Source organism: Sphaerodactylus townsendi, linkage group LG05 (genome assembly GCF_021028975.2).
Source record: "Sphaerodactylus townsendi isolate TG3544 linkage group LG05, MPM_Stown_v2.3, whole genome shotgun sequence".
Classification (NCBI taxonomy): Eukaryota; Metazoa; Chordata; class Lepidosauria; order Squamata; family Sphaerodactylidae; genus Sphaerodactylus; species Sphaerodactylus townsendi.
Genome location: NC_059429.1, coordinates 3,895,205 through 3,914,320, shown reverse-complemented (window position 1 = coordinate 3,914,320; position 19,116 = coordinate 3,895,205). Strand labels below are relative to the sequence as shown.

At 47.6% G+C, this 19,116-nt stretch overlaps 1 protein-coding gene across 2 annotated transcripts; it reads left to right on the top strand.

Annotated features, from left to right (window-relative positions):
- Window positions 1–1,884: 1,884 nt before the first annotated feature.
- MARCHF2 (membrane associated ring-CH-type finger 2) lies at window positions 1,885–16,300 on the top strand. Of its 2 annotated transcripts, none has more exons than XM_048498050.1 (5): window positions 1,885–2,035; window positions 7,714–7,944; window positions 9,797–9,992; window positions 14,035–14,244; window positions 15,190–16,300. In XM_048498050.1, the coding sequence occupies exons 2-5, from the start codon at window positions 7,769–7,771 to the stop codon at window positions 15,346–15,348; spliced, it is 741 nt and encodes a 246-aa protein (XP_048354007.1). In that variant the 5' UTR covers window positions 1,885–2,035; window positions 7,714–7,768; the 3' UTR covers window positions 15,349–16,300. The 2 variants fall into 2 exon arrangements, with proteins under 2 accessions (XP_048354007.1, XP_048354006.1); XM_048498049.1 differs by having other exon boundaries at window positions 1,885–2,083.
- Window positions 16,301–19,116: the final 2,816 nt, after the last annotated feature.

Genomic DNA, 19,116 nt, shown 5'->3' with positions numbered 1-19,116 from the left:
ATGTGCTGTTCTCTGCTGATGTTACTGAAGTGGAATTTTGTTCCAAGAGCTCTTTTGGTTTCTGCATATCTAAATCACCTTGAAACTTCCTGGGTTGGGGGAAAGTGTGGGTTAGTGTTGGCTTTCTAACTTCAGTTGAAAGGGTTATGTTCCAAATGTAGAAAGGGCAAGCAATATATTGCCGTGTATGCCAAGAGTACCAAACTCTGGTCCTCCAGATGTTCGTAGACTACAATTCCCCTTGATTCCCCTATTTGGGAGTCCAAGCTCTTGACCGTGGCGCCACATGCAAATCCAACCGGTCAGATGTCAGGACGTGATAAGCAAAAATCAAGTTTATTTTAGACTGCAGCCAAAATAGACTTCTAGCTAACAGTAAAAACGATATTACAATCAAACTTTGAAGGCTTTATAGAAATACATATGCCAATCACTCCTACATCAATTGTTACATCATTGTGGGACCAACTTTTGCTTGAAAAGATGGGTGAAGCCTCTTACAGACAACTTCATAGGATCTATGATCAGAATATGGCAGGGGAAAGGGCTTGAAGGTGGAGATGTTACTATGTTAATGAGATTCAGAGCCCCTTTTTCACTTAACTGACAGTTTCCTTGATTTGCGAGACCATAGAACAATGGCCCAAACTATAATTCATAGTCTTATCACTTGAAGGGGAGGAAAAAGACCTAATTCAAGTGTTTGTCAAAAGTGTCCAGTGTTCTTCGGAACATCATTGAACACAGAGAAGGAATTCAACTACCTGCTGTTCTGCCAGGGAAATTCATGCTTCAGCCCATTCTCTTTGACAAGTTATGGGTCCCAACTGTTTCCCTGGAGAACAGGATAGAGGGCCCTAGCTTTAGTCAAGCACCAAAAGGGAATTATCTTGTCAGTTGTTGAATGACAAATGGCTTAAAAATCTTAAAAGTCCATTAAGTCTTTATCAAATAACAATGACTATGCCTTTGCTAAAGCTCTTAATAAAATATGAAAGCATCTCTATGTCCTAGCTGTTACTACACCACCAGCCCCTGCCAGCATGGTCAATTGTTTGCCTTCTAGCACCAGCTGCCTTGCCTAAACCAGGGATGTCCAACTGTGCCCTCCAGATGTCTGTTGACTACATTTCCCATCACCCCCTGTCAGAATGGTAAATTGTCTGCCTCAGTGCCAGCTGCCTGGTCCAAACTGGGGCCCTCCAGATGTTCATGGACTACAATTCCCATCAGCAAGGGGCATAGATCAGGGAGCCGGGGCTGGAAGGCAGATAATTGGCCATGGTGGCAGGGGCTGATGGGAATCGTAGTCCATGAACATCTGGAGGGGCTACCACAGTTGGACACCCCTGGTGTGTATGCACTATACACTACAGTCCCCTCTCCGCCCAAATTTCTGCAAGAGAGGGCCGGAGGCGCCTGGGCGCTTCTTCACAATCCTTGCCCTTTCTCCTCTTGGACTTGGCACAGTTCAAAACACAGTGGGCGCGGCTGAGATCGTAAAGCCACGCCCCGTCGCGAGACTTCGTTTCTCCGTCCTTCCGTTGCCCGGCCTCGAGCCCAGGCTGTTGATTGGCTCGTTAGGTATGACCGTTACGGCTCGCGGGGCATTCGCCGAACACGCATGCGCAGGAACCACGTCCTCCGAGATCGGTAGTTGGATGAAGCTTCCCGTCGCTTTTATTTTTTTCGAGGTCTGTGAACTGATTGGCTGAAAGACTGAAAAGGGGGCGGATCCACGGAGCTCTACCACGAAAGGCGGGCTATTTTCTTGCCTGTGTCCTCCGATTGGGCACAACTTCCTGTCGTTCCTAGCCATCCTACGAACGGATTGGCTGAGCGAGCGAAAATGGGCGTGGTGACGTTTCAGTCAGGTGCGCAGCTCCGGCGGACGCCGCTGACAGAGAGGCAGGCGGAAGGCGGCCGCAGGAGCGGCCTGCCCCCGCCACCACCCTGGGAAGATGGGGCGGCCTGCCGGGATTCGGCGCTGAAGGGAAGCGCGGCGAGACGGAGAGAAGGAAGGGGCGGGGCTTCGGTGAGAGACAGGAGCAGCTCCCCCTCTCCGTGAGGGAGGGGGGGAAAGGTGAGGGAGTCTGAAGCGTCGTGCAGGGCGGGGGGCGGGACAGGAGGATGCGCAGGGGAGCCTGGCACGTCAAGGGTAGACTGCCACTTGAACTGGGGGCTCTTTAACTGCACGTCAAGGGTAGACTGTCTCTTCAGCTGGGGGCTCTTAAAGTGTAGGTCAAAGGTAGACAGGCTCTTCAACTAGGGGTTCCATTTGTTTCCTCGGAAACCCATTTAAGAAGGTTGCAGAGCCATCAACAGGCGCTGAATTTGTCGAATCCTCGTTTATAATCCCTGCAGGACCAGACCAAAGTTTCCTCCGCTTTAGCATTTTATTTATGGCTTAGACCAGAGGTGTCAAAATGTGGCCCTCCAGATATTCACGAGCTCATGCACATCTGGAGAGCCACAGTTGGACACTTCTGCAAGTGAGATTTTTAAAAGTAGGAACTGAAAAGAAAGCCTAGAACCTCTGGTAGAACTTGAAGGCTGCTATTGGAGATCGGGGAAATAGAGGGGCATGGTTGAAATGTTGGGGAACCCTTGTGATACAATGTATCTTGCTTTTTTAGTAGAGAAGAAATACTGATATGCACGGGGGGGGGGGGATTAAAATGTCCTATTTGACAGTCTACCCTTGACGTCTTCATGTCCTATTTGTTCATTTTTTTGGCCCGGGGGGGGGGGGGAATTTAAAAAAAATTAGTTTTTGCTGGTGTGGCAGTTAAGTATGATTAAGATTTATTAGTCTCTGGACAGCCAAAACAGACCCAAAGGAGCTTCTAAAGCAGGGGTGTCAGACTCAGGCCCTCCAGATGTTCGTGGACTATGATTCCCATCATCCCCTGCCAACAGGCAGCTGGCACTGGAAGATAGACAAGCAGGGTAGGAAGGCCGCAGACCTTCTTTGGTGGTTGGTGCTCCCCGTGATCGGCGTTCAGATAGGCTAACTGTGACCATGGAAGCTTCATTTAGATGTAAAAGCTAATGGATTTCTCTGCCTCTTGTGAATGGGTCTCACCCTCCTTTAATGAGAGCAGAAGCAGAGCTCTGCTGTGTGACAGAGGTTCGTCTAGGTCAGCATCCAGGAGTGACCAGGTAAGCTAGAAATAGTTTCTGGTTCTGTAAGCTAGAAATAGTTATTGGTCCCTAGACACCAGAGCTATCCTCCTCCCCCCAAAAAGTGGTGGTTTCATTTAGCTATTATGGGTGAGAGCTACTGCTAAACCTATACTCCTGTGTTTATTTATTTTTAACATATAATAAGGACAGAAAATGAGCGATGACTTAGCTAGATACTGCGCATTGCATTCTCGTACTGTTTTCATTTGTTCCGGTTAGGTATGCATGGAGAAATGGTGTTGGGCTCATGTAGGTAAAAGTAGACTGCTTTGGAATGTGGAGGTTTCATTTGCTTGGCGCAGGTAATGTCTTCACTGTGAAGAGCCCAACTGGTTTTGATTAAGGAGGCTTATCCAATTTGTGTCCCACCATGGCTAATCAGAAAACCCTCTGTTGAAGATGGTTGCCCTCTTGCCTTTCTCCCCAAAGGTATGTTGCTTCCACATATGGAGGTTTTGTTTAGGTGTTATGACTAATAGAGATTGGATGCTTCCTTTTCCATGGACTAGCCTTTTGAATCTGCAGACCGATGCAGAATTTGGGGGTCCATGAACTCTGCTGTCCATGAACTCAGCTGCCCTTCCATGTTGTTTGCCCCACAGCATCTGGTAGTTTGAGGTAGACTGTCTTGGAACATGGTGGACCCATCTTGCTGTTGCAGCTAATAGGTGTTGGTAGAAATCCCCATATGAATATCCCTGTTGGTTGGACCAAGCTCCATCAATATCTTGTTTCCTTTAAAGACCACTGAAGAAGGTTACCAAAGTGGACATGAAGGCAACTGCCCTCTTAGCATCCAAGCAGGTGGTATTTGGAAGTCAGCTGCTCCTGAAAGGATTAGGGGGTGTAGCCGCAAGAAGGGCTCTGCTGGATCAGAGCAGTGGTCCGTCTAGTCCAGCATCCTCTTGTGCATAGAGGCCAGCCAGTTATTGTGGCAGGCGAACAGTAGGGCATAGCAGTCAAGGCCCTTCCCCCGATGTGGCTTCCTAGCAATGGTATTCAGAGGTATATTGCTGGTGCACTCATCTTTTATTAATTTGACAGCCTCCTTATTAAAGCTCTCTGTGATGCTGAGGCAGGCAATGGCAAACCACCGATTAGCCTCTTGCCGGGAAAACCCCACGCCGCCACAACTCTGCTGTGACTTGACGGCACAACAGAACGAATGTGGTTATCCCCAGGCTTTTGACTCTTCTTCCTGCTAAGTTTAAGGAATACTCTGTTGCTGGGAAGGTTGCATTCCTACTAAACAACTCTTCTTCTGTGATTTTAAATTCTGTAGCTAGGTTCCTTTTAGGAACTTTGGAATAATACCTGTGATGGTTTTATGTATGGAACATTTGCCTGGATAATGCTGGTTGTTATATTGGTGTTATGCCTAATAAAGGTTTTATGTATAGAATGTGGTTATCCTCTTGGTGATGGGGAGTGCTTCTCTGGGCCTGGCCTGGGGTCTGTGCAGCTGGTTCTGTTTCATGCAGGTGCCCTTAGGAACCTCGCTCAAGAAGACGGTAGTGCTCTCTTCCCACTCTTCTTTATTCCCAACATCTTCTCTTAGGCTGCCTCTACCAGTGGTGGCGAACCTGTAGCCCTCCAGATGTTCACAGACTACAATTGCCATCAGCCCCTGCCAGCATGGCCAATTGGCCATGCTGGCAGGGGCTGATGGGAATTGTAGTCTGTGAACATCTGGAGTGCCATAGGTTCACCACCATGGCTCTAGACACAGAAGTCCTTTAAACTGGCAACACTGATGGGCACGGGTGGACTTCTTTCCCATGCATTTTTGTTCCTCTTCTTTTCGAAGAAGCCATCTAAGCTGGAAGCCAAAACCTGATCTTGTGGCAGCAAGTGCCACACATTTTATCTTGTGCTGCACGAAGAAGCGTGACAGGAGCCGTGGAAGAGAGTAGCTGCATCAAGAAGAGAAGAGAGGCATTTTTCTTTTTTGTGTGGAAAGGATGCCTGGGAGGGGAACTGTGTGATCATGAGGGCCCAGACGACTTACAAGTTTCCCCCTCGTGTGCTTTTATTTTTTTGTGTTGTTCCTCTGGGTATTCGTGTGTTTTATTCTCCTGGATTCTAATAACCTCCTTTTTAGGTTTGAAGGTATTTCTATGATGGGCAGAGGTGCTCAGGGGAGAATAGCTGTTTCGAATTGGGGTGGTAATGGATTGATTTAGCACGGGGCGCTGGTTGGGTTCAGCCAGTAGGACCACTGGCGTCAGAAAAGTCCGCCTTCGCAACGATTCCAGCACTGCCGCCAGGAGTAGGCCAGATGAGAGCTGAAACGTTTTGCGCAATGCTTTTAACTCAAGACATGATGAAGGAACCCGGCTGACCTTTTCGGAGGCTCCAGATCAGCACTGGGAAGGGGCATACTTGTTTTGCTTTGGTGGGGTGTAGCGAGTTCAAATCCCTACTCTGCCAAGAAGCTCCCTGAGTGACTTTGTGGCAGCCTAGCTCTCTTTCAGCGTAACTTGCCTCATGGGGCAGGCAGTGACGTAGGTATAGATTTTTTATGGGGTGGGTTCGGTGACTAAGGGCTTTCTGGCTGTTCCATTCCAATTGCAATTTGGGCTCTTGGTCTCAAAAAGATTCGCCATCACTGGTATATAGAGTTACTTGTATCTATTGTTATCATATGTTGATAATACAGCCAGTAGCAGCTAAGTTTGCAACATTTATTTCTTTTGTCTCTTCACTGGATAGCTGTTTGAGGATGAGCCTGAACATTTCTGGAGAGGCAGTTTAAAAAAGAAATAAGTTGGATCGATCAATTTAAAAATGTGTAACAAAATAGTTTTTTTCAGGGGTTTTTTTTTAAGTTGTTGGCGTGTTTTTCAGGGCCGGGGTGAAAAGATACATTTCTTTCAACCATGGGAAGCTGCTTGAAGAGTTTTAAGTTGGGAGAAATAAATATGAAGACGATCCCCCCCTCCCCAACACACTTTTGTGTTCATTCATTTCTGTAACTTGTCTCCATAATTCAGTGTAACTCCATAATTCTGTAACTTGTCTCCATAATTCAATTCAATTCAAGAGCCCTTTGGGCATTGGGCGATATACTAAGTCCAATAAATAATAATAATAATGAATTCTTTGCAACCTGGGGCCACAGAAATTCTAGGGTTCGTCTGATTGTGTGCATTTTTGCTTTTTGGAGAGCTGTTCCTTGAATGTGTGAAAGGCCAGAACAGGGTGGGCTCAGGTGGGGCTGTTGGCATGGGCTTACAATTTTGATGGGACCTGCTCACTCAGGTAGAAGAGACTGATATTGTAAAGAGAGTCAAGGGGAACCTTTAATGGAAAATGGTAATATTTTAAATAAGTGGGGTGTTGTGTGGTTTCCAGGCTGTCTGGCCGTGTTCTAGCAGCATTTTCTGCTGACTTCGCCTGCATCTGTGGCTGGCATCGTCAGAGGATCTGATGGTAGTAAAGCAAGTGGAGTATATATACCTGTGGAATGTCCAGGGTGGGAGATGGTTCTTTCTCCCACCCTGGACATTCCACAGGTACCTATACTCCACTTGTTTTACTACCAACAGATCCTCTGAAGATGCAGGCGAAACGTCAGCAGAGAATGCTACTAGAACACTGCCATACAGCCAGGAAACCACACAACACCCCAGTGATTCCGGCCGTGAAAGCCTTCGACAGTACGTTTTAAAGACGATTCATAATAATACAAAATTAATACAAAAAAAATAAATGCAGAGTACTGAAACCAACTTTTTTTTTTAGATTGGTTTTGTGGGGCAATGAAAAAATATGTATTTAGCACTGATTACAAAAATAATTAATACGCAGTTTGAAACGGAGCCTCCATTTCCCGTCTGGATCTGTTACCAGCTTTGCAGAGGCCTGTTTCTAGCCCATGGCTTGGTTGCTAAAGTTTGGATAAGTCTCCATGTGCATCAAACCAGTTGCTTGGAAGAAGAGGCGACTGCTACTCCTTCTGGAGTGAACTACTTGTAAGTAAGTCCTGCTGCTTTCAACTGGAACGTGAGGTCAGGTCACAAACAATTGGACCAATTGGCAGGTCGAGCACTTTAAAAAAAATGGCAGATCAGTAACTTGATGAGTCCAATAAATTAAAAAAAGACACTTGGGTCATAAGAGGTGACGAAAAACAAGTTGGGCGATCCTCTGAAATGATGGGATTAAAAAAATTGGAATTATCAATTAGGAATTATCAATATTGGGCCTTTATCCTGAAGTATCAAGGTAAGCCTATAGTTGTGAATTGTTACGAAATGCATCAAGATGGAATTGAAACACACGGCTGGGATACCCTGATCCCTGGGGCAAGAATGATGCTGCCGTGCCTGGAGTTGGTTGGCTGGGGATCGCTCCAACAAGTGAGCTGTGGCCCCTCCACAGCAGGTAGCAGCTGAGCCAGTGTGCGCCTCACTCTGCGAATGGGCAGAGGGGAGGCCATTCGTGGATCATCGTGGGTGCAAATTGAGTGTCCTCCCCCAGCCCCCCTTTTGATCAGCTTTCCATCCCCCCCCCCTCTTGCTCCAGGCCGATCATGACTTCACAGTTGGGCCACTGAAGCACGAGTGCGTTCCCTGTTGCCATGACGACGGGCGACTGCTGCCACCTTCCTGGTTCGCTGTGCGATTGCCCCGGAAGCGCCGCCCTGTCCAAGTCAGTGGAAGACTCCGACCTTGGGCGGCCCCAGTATGTCACCCAGGTCACGGCCAAGGACGGCCGGCTGCTCTCCACGGTGATCAAAGCCCTGGGGACCCAGAGGTAAGCCGGTGATGCCCCCTCCCTCATGGAGAATGGGCTGTAACGGTTACCTAATCACCAAAAGCTCAGCCTCCGTTCAGCACCTGTTAAAGCCTTGAAGGTCTGCAAAATAAGTTTAGGGCTTAGTTTGTAGTGAGGATGTGCAGTCATCTTTTACATCTGTAGAGAGTTCTCATCCCCCCATTGTGAAGTCTTGTGCCTCCATGGAATGCTCAGCTTCTGGTAATAGTGTGTACATCAGATGCCTGGCCTGATGTAGCCTGCGGTCCCATTCTCGGATGATTCGACACCTTCAGCTCACGATTAACACTTCCGGCTCCCGGTACATAGCTTGTTTTCTCCCCGATGCCGTCTCCCCCAGAGGTTTTGCGGTAACCACATTGGAAAATGCGTAATTGGTATATTTTCCTTTGCTTCACCTTTCTTACTGAGATGCGAGGTACATGTTTAAAAAAATCCTGCTGACTTATCACAGCATTCCCTTATATGTGAGAACCTTACGGTTTTAAGACTTTATGTCATTCTATTTGTCGACTGCTCTTCCCTTTGCAGACTCGGGGCAGGTTCCAACAAATACAATAACATTATACAGAGCGTCCGTTAGCAATAAAATCTCATTAATTAAAATATAGTACATTCCTAACAGTCTATACTGGGGTGACCAACTCTGGCCTCTCCCAGAGGCGTGCCAGGGGTAAATGGCGCCCGGAGACAAATTGTCTTCAGGACGCCCCCCAGGGTCCGCCCCCCACTGCCCTCAACCCCACCCATGTCACCATGGATATGGGAAAGGTCTAGGGCCGTGGTGGTGAACCTTTGGCACTCCAGATGTTATGGACTACAATTCCTATCAGCCCCTGCCAGCATGGCCAATTGGCTGGCCTCTGGGCAGGCCAGAAGAGTCTGCAGTCCCGGCCTCTGAGACCTTCTTTTATAAGCACTGAGGCCAGGGGATGGGGCTTGGGGAGCAGGAAGGGGTGGGACTTCCTGCTCCCCAAGTCCCACCCCCTGCCTCAATGCTTATAAAAGGTCTCTGAGGGTGGGACTGCAGTCTCTCCTGGCCTGCCCGGAGGGGAGGTCAGAAGAGATCGCTGGCTGCTGGCTGGGGAGCCCAGCAAGTGCAGGGAGGGTGGAGGCCAGGGTTGGGCTGGGAGGGTGCTTGAGGGCAGGCAGAGTCCTGCTGTCGTCGACCATTTTTGTGTGCCTCGGACGGGGTCGAGGCACACGAAAATCCACTGACAGCAGGACTTCCTGGTCACGTGGGGGGCAGATTTTGTGCCCCCCATGTGACCAGAAGAGTGGCACCCGGGGACAAGGGGTACCCCTTGTCCCTAGGCAGATACGCCACTGGCCTCTCCATTAGGTAAATACTCCATTAAGCAAATACTAAATACTCCATTAGGTAAATACTGAAACACAGTATTTAAAATGCAGATATTAATCTAATCTAGGTTTAACTTCAACTATTTCTGCTAAAAATCTAGAGACAGTGCTAGTAGCTTCAGAATTGCCACCTTTTCTTTATGGACGGAATCTCTAAGCTGTAAAGGAGTCACCGGTGACAGTGATGCACAGCACTCCCCCTCTTTCTCTGTCATGCGTCAGTACAAGCAGGGCAATGCCGGGCTTTTTCTTAACCTCGCAGAAAATTCCAGGCAATGAGCCACGGGGGTGTGTTTTGTAAAGTGTGGGATTGCTTCACGGAAGAAAATGTTTTGCTTTTGTGGATTTGGCTACAATACCACATGGCAAGCACAGTCCACACCTAAGGCCATGAGTGTCACTCCGGCTCTGCCCTCCAACCCCATCTCTGACCGTGGCTTTGGCCCTTTCTCCTTTCTCTCTCCTGCAGTGATGGCCCCATCTGTCGGATCTGTCATGAAGGTGGAAGTGGAGAGGGCCTGCTGTCCCCCTGCAACTGCACCGGCACGCTGGGGGCCGTCCACAAAAGCTGCCTGGAGAAGTGGCTGTCCTCCTCAAACACCAGCTACTGTGAACTCTGCCACACTGAGTTTGTCGTGGAGAGAAGACCCCGACCCCTGACAGAGGTGAGCGTCCTTGACTGCATTGGTGCTCAGCTCAGGAGTGGCGATGCGTTAGCCTGTCGTAAGAACACACCCGGTAGAACGCACCCATAGCCTCTCTGATTGGCCGTTGTGGGTTTTCCTGGGTGTGTGGCTGCCCTCTGGCAGTTTTTGCTCCCAACATTTCACCCTAATCTATGGCTGGCATCTTCAGAGGCTCTACACGGTGAGATGTTTTTCCCTCTGTGGCACAGTGTGGAGTGATTTGTCCACCTCGGGGGCGGGGGGTGAGGCATATTTGCATGTGCCTGGGGGCCCTCTGAGTTCCCATATCCTGTTCCCCACAGGGGTTACCAGCTCATAACATAGATGGCACCACCCTATCATTTTTTTCCTTAGCAACTGTGATATGGCACACTACCTGTATTGCTTAATAAACCCTGTTCAAAGGAGAGCCATAATGCTCGCCAGGTTTAATGTTATGCCTTCTGCCTTGTTACATGGCAGATTTAATAAGCAAGAAAAGGCTAAAAGATTGTGCCCATGTAACGATGGCTCAGTTGAATCCCTGGCCCACCAATTACTTCACTGTCTCAGATTCAAGGAAATCAGATCCAAGTATGTGAATCTCACTCCTTTACATTTACCCCATCTCCCCGACTTCATTAGATTACACTACTTGTTGGACAATCCTGATCCTTCTCTCTGTATGATAGTGGCAGTCTTTCTTCTGGAAATTACTAAACACCAGTAGATTTCCTTCGTCCTGTATTGTATATGCTTTTTAATCTGTTTTTATTATTGTTGTACTGCTGCCTATGCCAATAAAGGCTTGCTTCACAATAGCAACTGTGATACAGATTTGCTCTCTTGTCCCCTAGGACTCTTTTAAAACTAGAAGTGGAGATTCTGCACCTGATGTTTGCTTGACATGCACAGGAATGTAGGAGAGATGCAAAACAGCAGTATGTGTGACGAGATGACAGGATCACAGGTTGATACCCGGAGCTTTCAGTTGTGATCTGGCTGGATGCATTTTCCCTCCCCAGAGCATTCAATGTTGCTGTTTTCCTTAGTGTTATTTCCAAAAATATTCACTTCCTGTTTCCTCTGAATGCACAAGGTGGGTGCAGCCAGACGAGAGCCAACCATTGTGAATTACAGGCGAAACGAAGAGCAAGCAAACGGATCCCGAATGAAGGAGGGGAATTACTAAAGAGGAATTCAAACAAATAGCCAAGACATGTAGGGAGAAAGTCAGAAAAGCTAAAGCTCACAATGAGCTCAGACTTGTGAGAGATGTTAAAAGCAATAAAATAGGGGAAGTAGACTCAATGTCACATATCTTACTGCATTGCAAGTTACATGAAGGTGAAAGGAAGCTGTTGATCCAACCATTGTTAACTCATCATGTATACCCATTCATTGATAACTCAGATACGAATTCTGTAAGAATATTATTAGAAGATCGTGTTTCTGCCATTTCACAGAAGGTAGCTAAATTTTGTATATTGGTACACAACAAGCGTAGTTCCTTATTAAAACAAAGAGCCGCACTGTGTGATGAGGACTGTAATAATGCCTGAAGCCAATGTTATTTATTAATAGATTTTAAGTAAATGGATTTTAATTTATATTATATTTTTTGTATAAGTGGAGTGCATATGTATTCACATGTACTCTTGATTTTAAACTATTGGCTGGGCCAAAAGGCAGTCAGAATAATAAATATCTGTATCTATCTATCTATCTATCTATCTATCTATCATCATCTATCTATCTATCTATCTATCTATCTATCTATCTATCTATCTATCTATCTATCTATCTATCTATCTATCTATCTATCTATCTATCTATCTATCTATCTATCTATCTATCTATCTATCTATCTATCTATCTAAGCAATAAAAAGGGATTTTTTGGTTACGTCCATAGCAAAAGGAAGAAAAAGGATATGATAGGGTCACTGTGTGGAGAAGATGGTGAAATTCTAATGGGACAGAGAAAACTATTTAACACCATCTTTGCCTTAGTTTTTTCCCCAAAAGAAAAACAGTGCTCAACTGGGGGGAAATGGATCAGAAGATACAGTAGGGGAAGTTCACCACAGAATAAATAATGAGCTAGTACAGGAATGGTTTGATCTCAAGGACAGCAATGAGGTGGATTCCTCCTGATGCCAAATGACAGCGAGGACTCCCCCGAAACACCTGAAGGAGAACGTTTGAGCAAGACCTGAAGGCACTGAATATTGCACGGGAAAAGGCTGAAACTTTCACCCAAGCCCGGAGCTGCTGGAGAGCACTTGTTGCCCTATGTGCTACTTAGCATGGGAGAATCTAACTAACTAACTTAAACTTACTGCATGTTTTGGGACCCTCTTGCATAATGTCCACCCTACTGTCCTCTTCTTTGTATAAAGCACAGGAACGTCCCCTTGACATTAACGTTGAACAAGGTTGCATTTTATTTTGTGACACGGACTGGTCAGAGAAATAGAGCAGGGGTGCCCAGAGAGGCTCCTGTGGACGCCATGATGCCTCGGACACTTTTCTGGTGCCTGCCAAGTGTTGTTAGAAAGTGGGTGGAATCATGCGGGGCTCTTTCTCAGTCGGTCTTCTGATTGGCTGCTGGAGATCTGATTGGCTGGGCAAACTAAAATAAAGTTGTTTCAGCAGCAACTGCCGCATAGTGGCCCTTTCCGCACAAATCACTGAAAATGCTTGTAAAACACTTTCAGTTCCCCCTCTCCAATGGTGGGATTCAGCCGGTTCGCACCCCTTTGGCAGAACCGGCTGTTAAAATGGTACTTGTAAACAACCAGTTGTTAAATTATTTGAATTCCACTGCTGCGCCCTCTCCCTTTACCACAATGTCTGTCTACACTTACTTCCTTCAAACGATTCCTGGCTGTCGTTTTGTGATTTCCCCCCCTTTCCCCTTTTGGTTTGAGAATGTGGCTTCTGTGCTTCATAGCGTAGTGCTGCAGTTCTCTGCACCGTCTGCAACCCCTCCTTCAGTGATTAGCCCCCCCCCCCCCAAATAAATAAACCTTCTGGAAAAACAGGAAAAAACTACTGAAAAAACAGGCTAGGGCCGTGGTGACAAACCTATGGCACCCCAGATGTTCCTGGACTACAATTCCCATCAGTCCCTGCCAGCATGGCCAATTGGCCATGCTGTCAGGGGCTGATGGGAATTGTAGTTCATGAACATCTGGAGTGCCATAGGTTTGCCACCACTGGACTAGGGTCAAGGAGTAAGCTGAAAAAATGGCGCCAATGAGGAAGTTCAGGGAAGGCAGAGAAGTGTGGGAAACGTCTTAGATCGAACAGGCAAATGAAGCTGTTTTTAAAATGATTCATCTAAAGCGTCGCTTTAAAAGGCCATTCGTGTGAAACGTTTTGAGGCTGCAAATAAAATATTCCGAGGTAAAAACAATGTTCCAAAGAGGAAACATTTTTATCTCCTGCCTCAAAATGTTTCAAAGGGTCTGTGCAGAGAGGGCCTGTGTTGGCTTCGTTCTCTCTCACTCCTCCTTCCCAGGGTGTCTTTTGCAACTCCCCCTCTTGCTCCCCTGCACTTATTTGGCACCGAGCACTCTAGAGCCTCCTGCCCCAGCCGATTCTGTTTTCTCCTCAGTTTTGAACTGTGATCTGTGTGCAAGAGAGTCCCAACCTACTTTTAGGTCCTGACCCGCTATGTGGGAACCACTGGTTTAGGACTTCACATTTGGTCTGGAAAGAAAATGGCAGCCAGTGCTGTTGATATCACATTGGGCTAATTTTAGCTATCAGTCATCCTACCTTTGGTCTCCAAGACCTCAGGGGCAGGCGATGCTGGATCCAACATTGCATTAATGGCTGTTTGGGAATCTGAACCCGGGTCTCCCTACTATTTAAACTATTCAGCCATGACACAGTCAAGCATGCTGCTCTGGCAACAGGTGGTCAGCCTGGAGTTGCTGATGATCCTTGGCTGCATCTCTCCTCCTTCCAGCAAAGTGTTGGCCACATATATTCCTTTGTCTGCTTAATGTAGCTCTGTTTCCTGCCCCCTGTAGTGGCTGAAGGACCCCGGGCCACGCAGTGAGAAGCGGACCCTCTTCTGCGACATGGTGTGTTTCCTCTTCATCACCCCGCTGGCTGCTATCTCGGGCTGGCTGTGCCTCCGTGGAGCCCAGGATCACCTGCAATTCAACAGCCGCTTGGAAGCCATCGGCTTGATTGCGCTGACCATAGCACTTTTTACTATCTATGTCCTCTGGACGCTGGTGAGTGGTGCGCCATGTGCCTCTTGATTGCTCTGCCTCAGTCCTCTTTTTTATTCTCTCAAAACTATGCAGTGACACAATTTGTTGGGAAGACCCGGGGAAAGGGGGTCGTTTTGCCCTTCTTCCTCGGTGAGAATCGCTCCCCTGGTTTCTTTTACACCTGCAAGGGGAGTAAAGTTGCACATCCCTCCGCGACAAAGTGAAGCCAGGTCCCTGCACTTGGAACCGCCCATAGATGGGTGCCCTTTTTGTCCCTTTAAACAGGGAACACCTTTATTTTGACCATCAGTTGAGATAACATTGGTAAATAACCAGTATCTATCACCTATGAGGCAGCTTCTGACTCAGCTGTGGAACAGTTTTACAAATACAGCATAAAATCAGGTCAAGTGTGCACAAGAAATAATTTCCGTGAAATCCTGTGAAATCTGGAAGGCGATCAAGTGAAATCCACCCAAGTGAACTAACTTTGACAAGACGGCGACATAAGTGAATAGGAAACAGGAGGATAAATTTGTATTTATTGTTTTATCAGCCTTGTTTATGGGCCCTGTACACCACTCAGAGCCCTTTGGGGGTTGAGCGGTTAATGAAGTACAATTAATAATAATAATAATAATAATAATAATAATAATAATAATAATAATAATAAATGCGAAAAGTATTGGGTTCAGTCATTGGTGTGTCCAGTTCAAAATAAATTGCTTGCTAAGACAGAATCCTGGGCTAGATGGTCAGAACAGCTGTTTTTGTAGTGAAGCCGCTGTGTTTTCTAAAAGATGGATAATATTTTTCTTCCAAGTTAGCAAGATGCCACCCAGTGGATGGGCGTGGGAAGTGGTTTCCTCCCCCTACCCATTCCATAATGTCCCTATTCTCTCTCTCTCTCTCTCTCTCTCTCTCTCTCTCTCTCTGCAATCTGCCCATCCTCCCCACCCTGATCAGGTTTCATTCCGCTACCATTGCCAGCTGTACTCGGAGTGGCGAAGGACCAATCAGAAAGTCCGCCTGATGATCCCAGACTCACGAAACCCTCACCCTGTTCAGCACTCCCTGCTGTCAGCCAAGCTCCTGAAGAAGAAGGCTGATGAGACGACCGTATGAGCTGGGAGTGGCCTTGGCGGGGAATCTCCCAGCCCCACACCAGGCGGCCGTGGCAAAGACTCGTCTGAACAATCAACCCGACCAAAGGGGCGGGGGGCTGAAGACCATAGGACAACAAGGAAGCTCCGGGCGTGTGCAATGACTTTGGGAGGTGACCCAGAGAGAGCCTCCGTCGGCCAGACTCAGTCCTCCAAAGGAACACACGGGGAAGAAAATCGTCTCCCTATATCCGTAACCCTATATCCTATTATATTATAATAATTATTAATGTTTATACTTTTGCCACTATGATTGAATTTCCACCCCCTCCTTGCGTTCGGGGCCCCAGTGCTGTTTGAAATGTCCCACGTGAAAGACCCGGAGCCGATCCGCAGGTCCCTGCTCTGATGCCACCAGATGGTTCTCCCTTCTCGCGTTGACAGGTCAAGCAAGTTGCTGGGAGTGCATCTTCTATTTTGCCACACAGTTAGCCCCCAGCCCCCCCCCCCCAAAAAAAAGAAAAAGACAAGCCAACATGTTCCTTTCAGGACATAACGTCAGCTGTCGAAGCTAGAAGAGGAGGGGGGTGTTTGCAAGAAATATTTGCCCCACAGAATGGGCAAGATACATTTTAAAATAATGCTCCCAACTCCCTCCACCTGCCCCACGCATCAGAAAAGTTGACCTGTAAATTGGCCTGTTGTCTGACCTCATGCTGGGAGTGAATTGGTGCTCTTATTAAGAATTTGAGGGGGGTGGGAGGTTTACTCCCCTTTTGGCTCCCTCCCCCATGTCTATAAGCCCCCTTTTTGTTTTGCACTAGATGGGTTTTTGAGTGAGTCCAGCCTTCCCTTCTTGTTTTCCCTTCTGCTCTGTCCGTGCTGTTATCCCTTTGAAAAGATTATGTGTGTTTTTGGAGAATGGATTTTAAGTGTAATAATCCCAGGAGGAGTAAAAATGAACTAATGCTGAACTGGAGCAGATGTTTTTTCCCCCTGTGCCACTGACACCTGGTAGTGTTTGAGCAGGCCTGAAGAGTTGTTTGGTTTTCTCTCCAGGCCTCATGGGAGAGATTCCAATCCTCCTGAGACAAGAATACCCATCTCCAGCCTTTCTTCAAGGACAGACTCACCAAAACAAAGCATCTGCTTCCTGTGCGGAAGGTCAATGGCTCAACCCCCAGTTTAAGGATCTCTGGTGACCGATATCAGGATGGTCCTTCCCTCTGAAATCTTAGGATGGTCCCCGTGGGTCAGAGGACATGTTGTTGATCCATCACCATGGCAGCTGCTTATGCTGAGGGCCCACTGCTCAGTAGTTCAGAACCTGCTCAGCGTGCAAAAGGATCCCTGGGCATCCCTAGTTAAAGCAGCAATAATCACTCTGTAGCTCCCAAAGAGCCACGTTCGCAATTGCCACCACCAAAAGAGCCACATTGGTTTCCACCTCTGCCCTGGGGGCTCTACCCGTTCTGTTGGAAGTGGTTGTTTCAAGGTGGAAACCACCTGCCAATCGCAAGCCTCACTTGGCAAAGGCCTTGCCTGCTTGCCTGCTGTGTTGGAGAACAGTGCTTAGAAGTGCCATCAATGAGTCAGTCGCATGTACCTCTTGAGGCACAAGCTCAGTGCTCTCAGGTAGAAGGGGGTGGGAAAGGCTGTCTTCTATGTTGGAGACCCTGGCCAGTTACCACTTAGTTGGTGGGTGGTTAACCTATGGTATCTAACAGCTCATAGATTCGAGCATCAGCCCCTGCCAGCATGGCCAATTTGCTGGCAGGGCCTGATGGGAATTGTAGTCCATGAACATCTGGAGCGCCATAGGCCAGCAGTGGCCAATTCCACTCCAATGCCCATGGCCTCCATCAGCCCCTGCCAGCATGGCCAATTTGCTGGCAGGGCCTGATGGGAATTGTAGTCCATGAACATCTGGAGCGCCATAGGTTGGCCACCCCTGACCTAGGCGATGCTGGACCAGATAGAACAGTGGTTGAGGTGGAGGAGCTCCTAGGCCGGTTCTACACAGCCAATGACAGCGTTGTGCCGTTGGTGTTATTGGCAATGCTGCAGCAATGGAGCGTTCACACGGGCGGGCGCTCCGTACACAGGTAGCACATCGGCTGAACCCCGGCACTTCACACGGCTGCACTTTGCAAATGGCGTTCTTTTTCCCCCAGAGTACCTGTCACAGGTGTTCGGCGCCAGGATTTGCAACCATTAGGCCGCCATTGTGTGTGGGGGGGCGGAGTGGGCTCTTCGACACCGATTCCTGGCGGGCACTTTGCACAACGCCGACTGCGGAGCGCCGTTGTTGAAAAGACATGCTTGGTGAGCAACTTTAGCATAACGGCCATGCGAACTCCCCGCCTATAATGCTGTTTTTACTGCCCTTTTACCAGATTTTTTGGCCCGTGCGGAAACGGCCCTAGTTCCGCACACATGTTGTCAGGTTGGATCTCCAGCGAAAGGCTCTCCTGTGAACAGTTGTTGGGAGGAGCCATTCCTCTGCATCAGAGTTGGTGCTTTTGCTAAACCAACAACCACATTCCCCCTAAGGCTGCTTCACATGTTTAAAACATCAGCTTCCTTTCACCTTCTTGAAATCTAAGTGAGTTTGGGCATAACAGCCCTACAGCCGAGCATCAAGTTTCTAGTTCTCAGTGGCTGGTAGAGTTGCTTGGTGCCCTCTGTCTCTTATATTGTTCCCATTTTGCAAATGTTGCCAGCCGGGGAGGATTAGCCATGGAACTTACAAGGAGATTTCCTGGTGAGTCACGGGTAAGCAGGTCATCTCCTTCAGGTAGACGGCAGAAGGATGCCAGCCATCATGTTGTGGGAGGCAGGAGCACCCCTCACCTTGCTCAGCAATAATGGCTAGAAAAGGGTTCCCTCCTGGAGAGGGGGAAGAGTTATGTTCAGACTGTTGCAAAATCCACAGCAGGCCTGTCTTGTGAAACCACCCAGCAAAATAAGAATAAGCTTGTTTAAATTAGAGGGAAAGTGGCAAGTCACACAAATCAAAGCAGGCCCACTTGTTTCGTCCTACACAGCAAGGAACCTGATGCTGTTAAGTTATCTTTATTTTTTTTAAGCATTTTATTACTATATGTTCCTAACCTAGAGAATGCCACAGCTGATCAACAGGAAACTGCAAGGGTACTGCAGTCAAAGCTCTGCTCACAAGCTGACTTCGATCCCAGTGGAAGTCAGTTTCAGGAAGTCAGACTCAGCCTTCCATCCTTCCGAGGTTGGTAAAACGAGTCCCCAACTTGCTGGGGGTCAAGTGTCAACAACTGGGGAAGGCGATGACAAAGCACCCCGTAAACATAGTCTGCCTAGCAAATGTCATGAACTGACATTACCCCAGTGGTGGGATCCAAAAATTTTAGTAACTGGTTCCCATGGTGGTGGGATTCAAACAGTGGTGTAGCGCCAATGGGGCTGGGCGGGGCACGACAGGGGCGTGGCATTAATAATTTCTCTGTTACTGTAAAAAACTCTTACTGTAAAAAAAAAGTTCCTAATTTCCAGCTGGTATCTTTCTGTCCATAATTTAAACTCATTATAGCAAGTCCTATCCCTATCGTCTACTGCCAACAGAAACAACTACTTCTCCTCTAATTGACTGCCTGTCAAATACTTAATACTTTCAAATACTTAATTTTGTTTCTAGAAATCAAAAGGATACTTTCCTTAAACAAGGAACTTTACCATATTTCTAAAACATGTTTTTAAAACAGCCCAACTGGGAGAGTTATCCCGTTTTCTACCTTCGCTAACCAGCCACATAGGA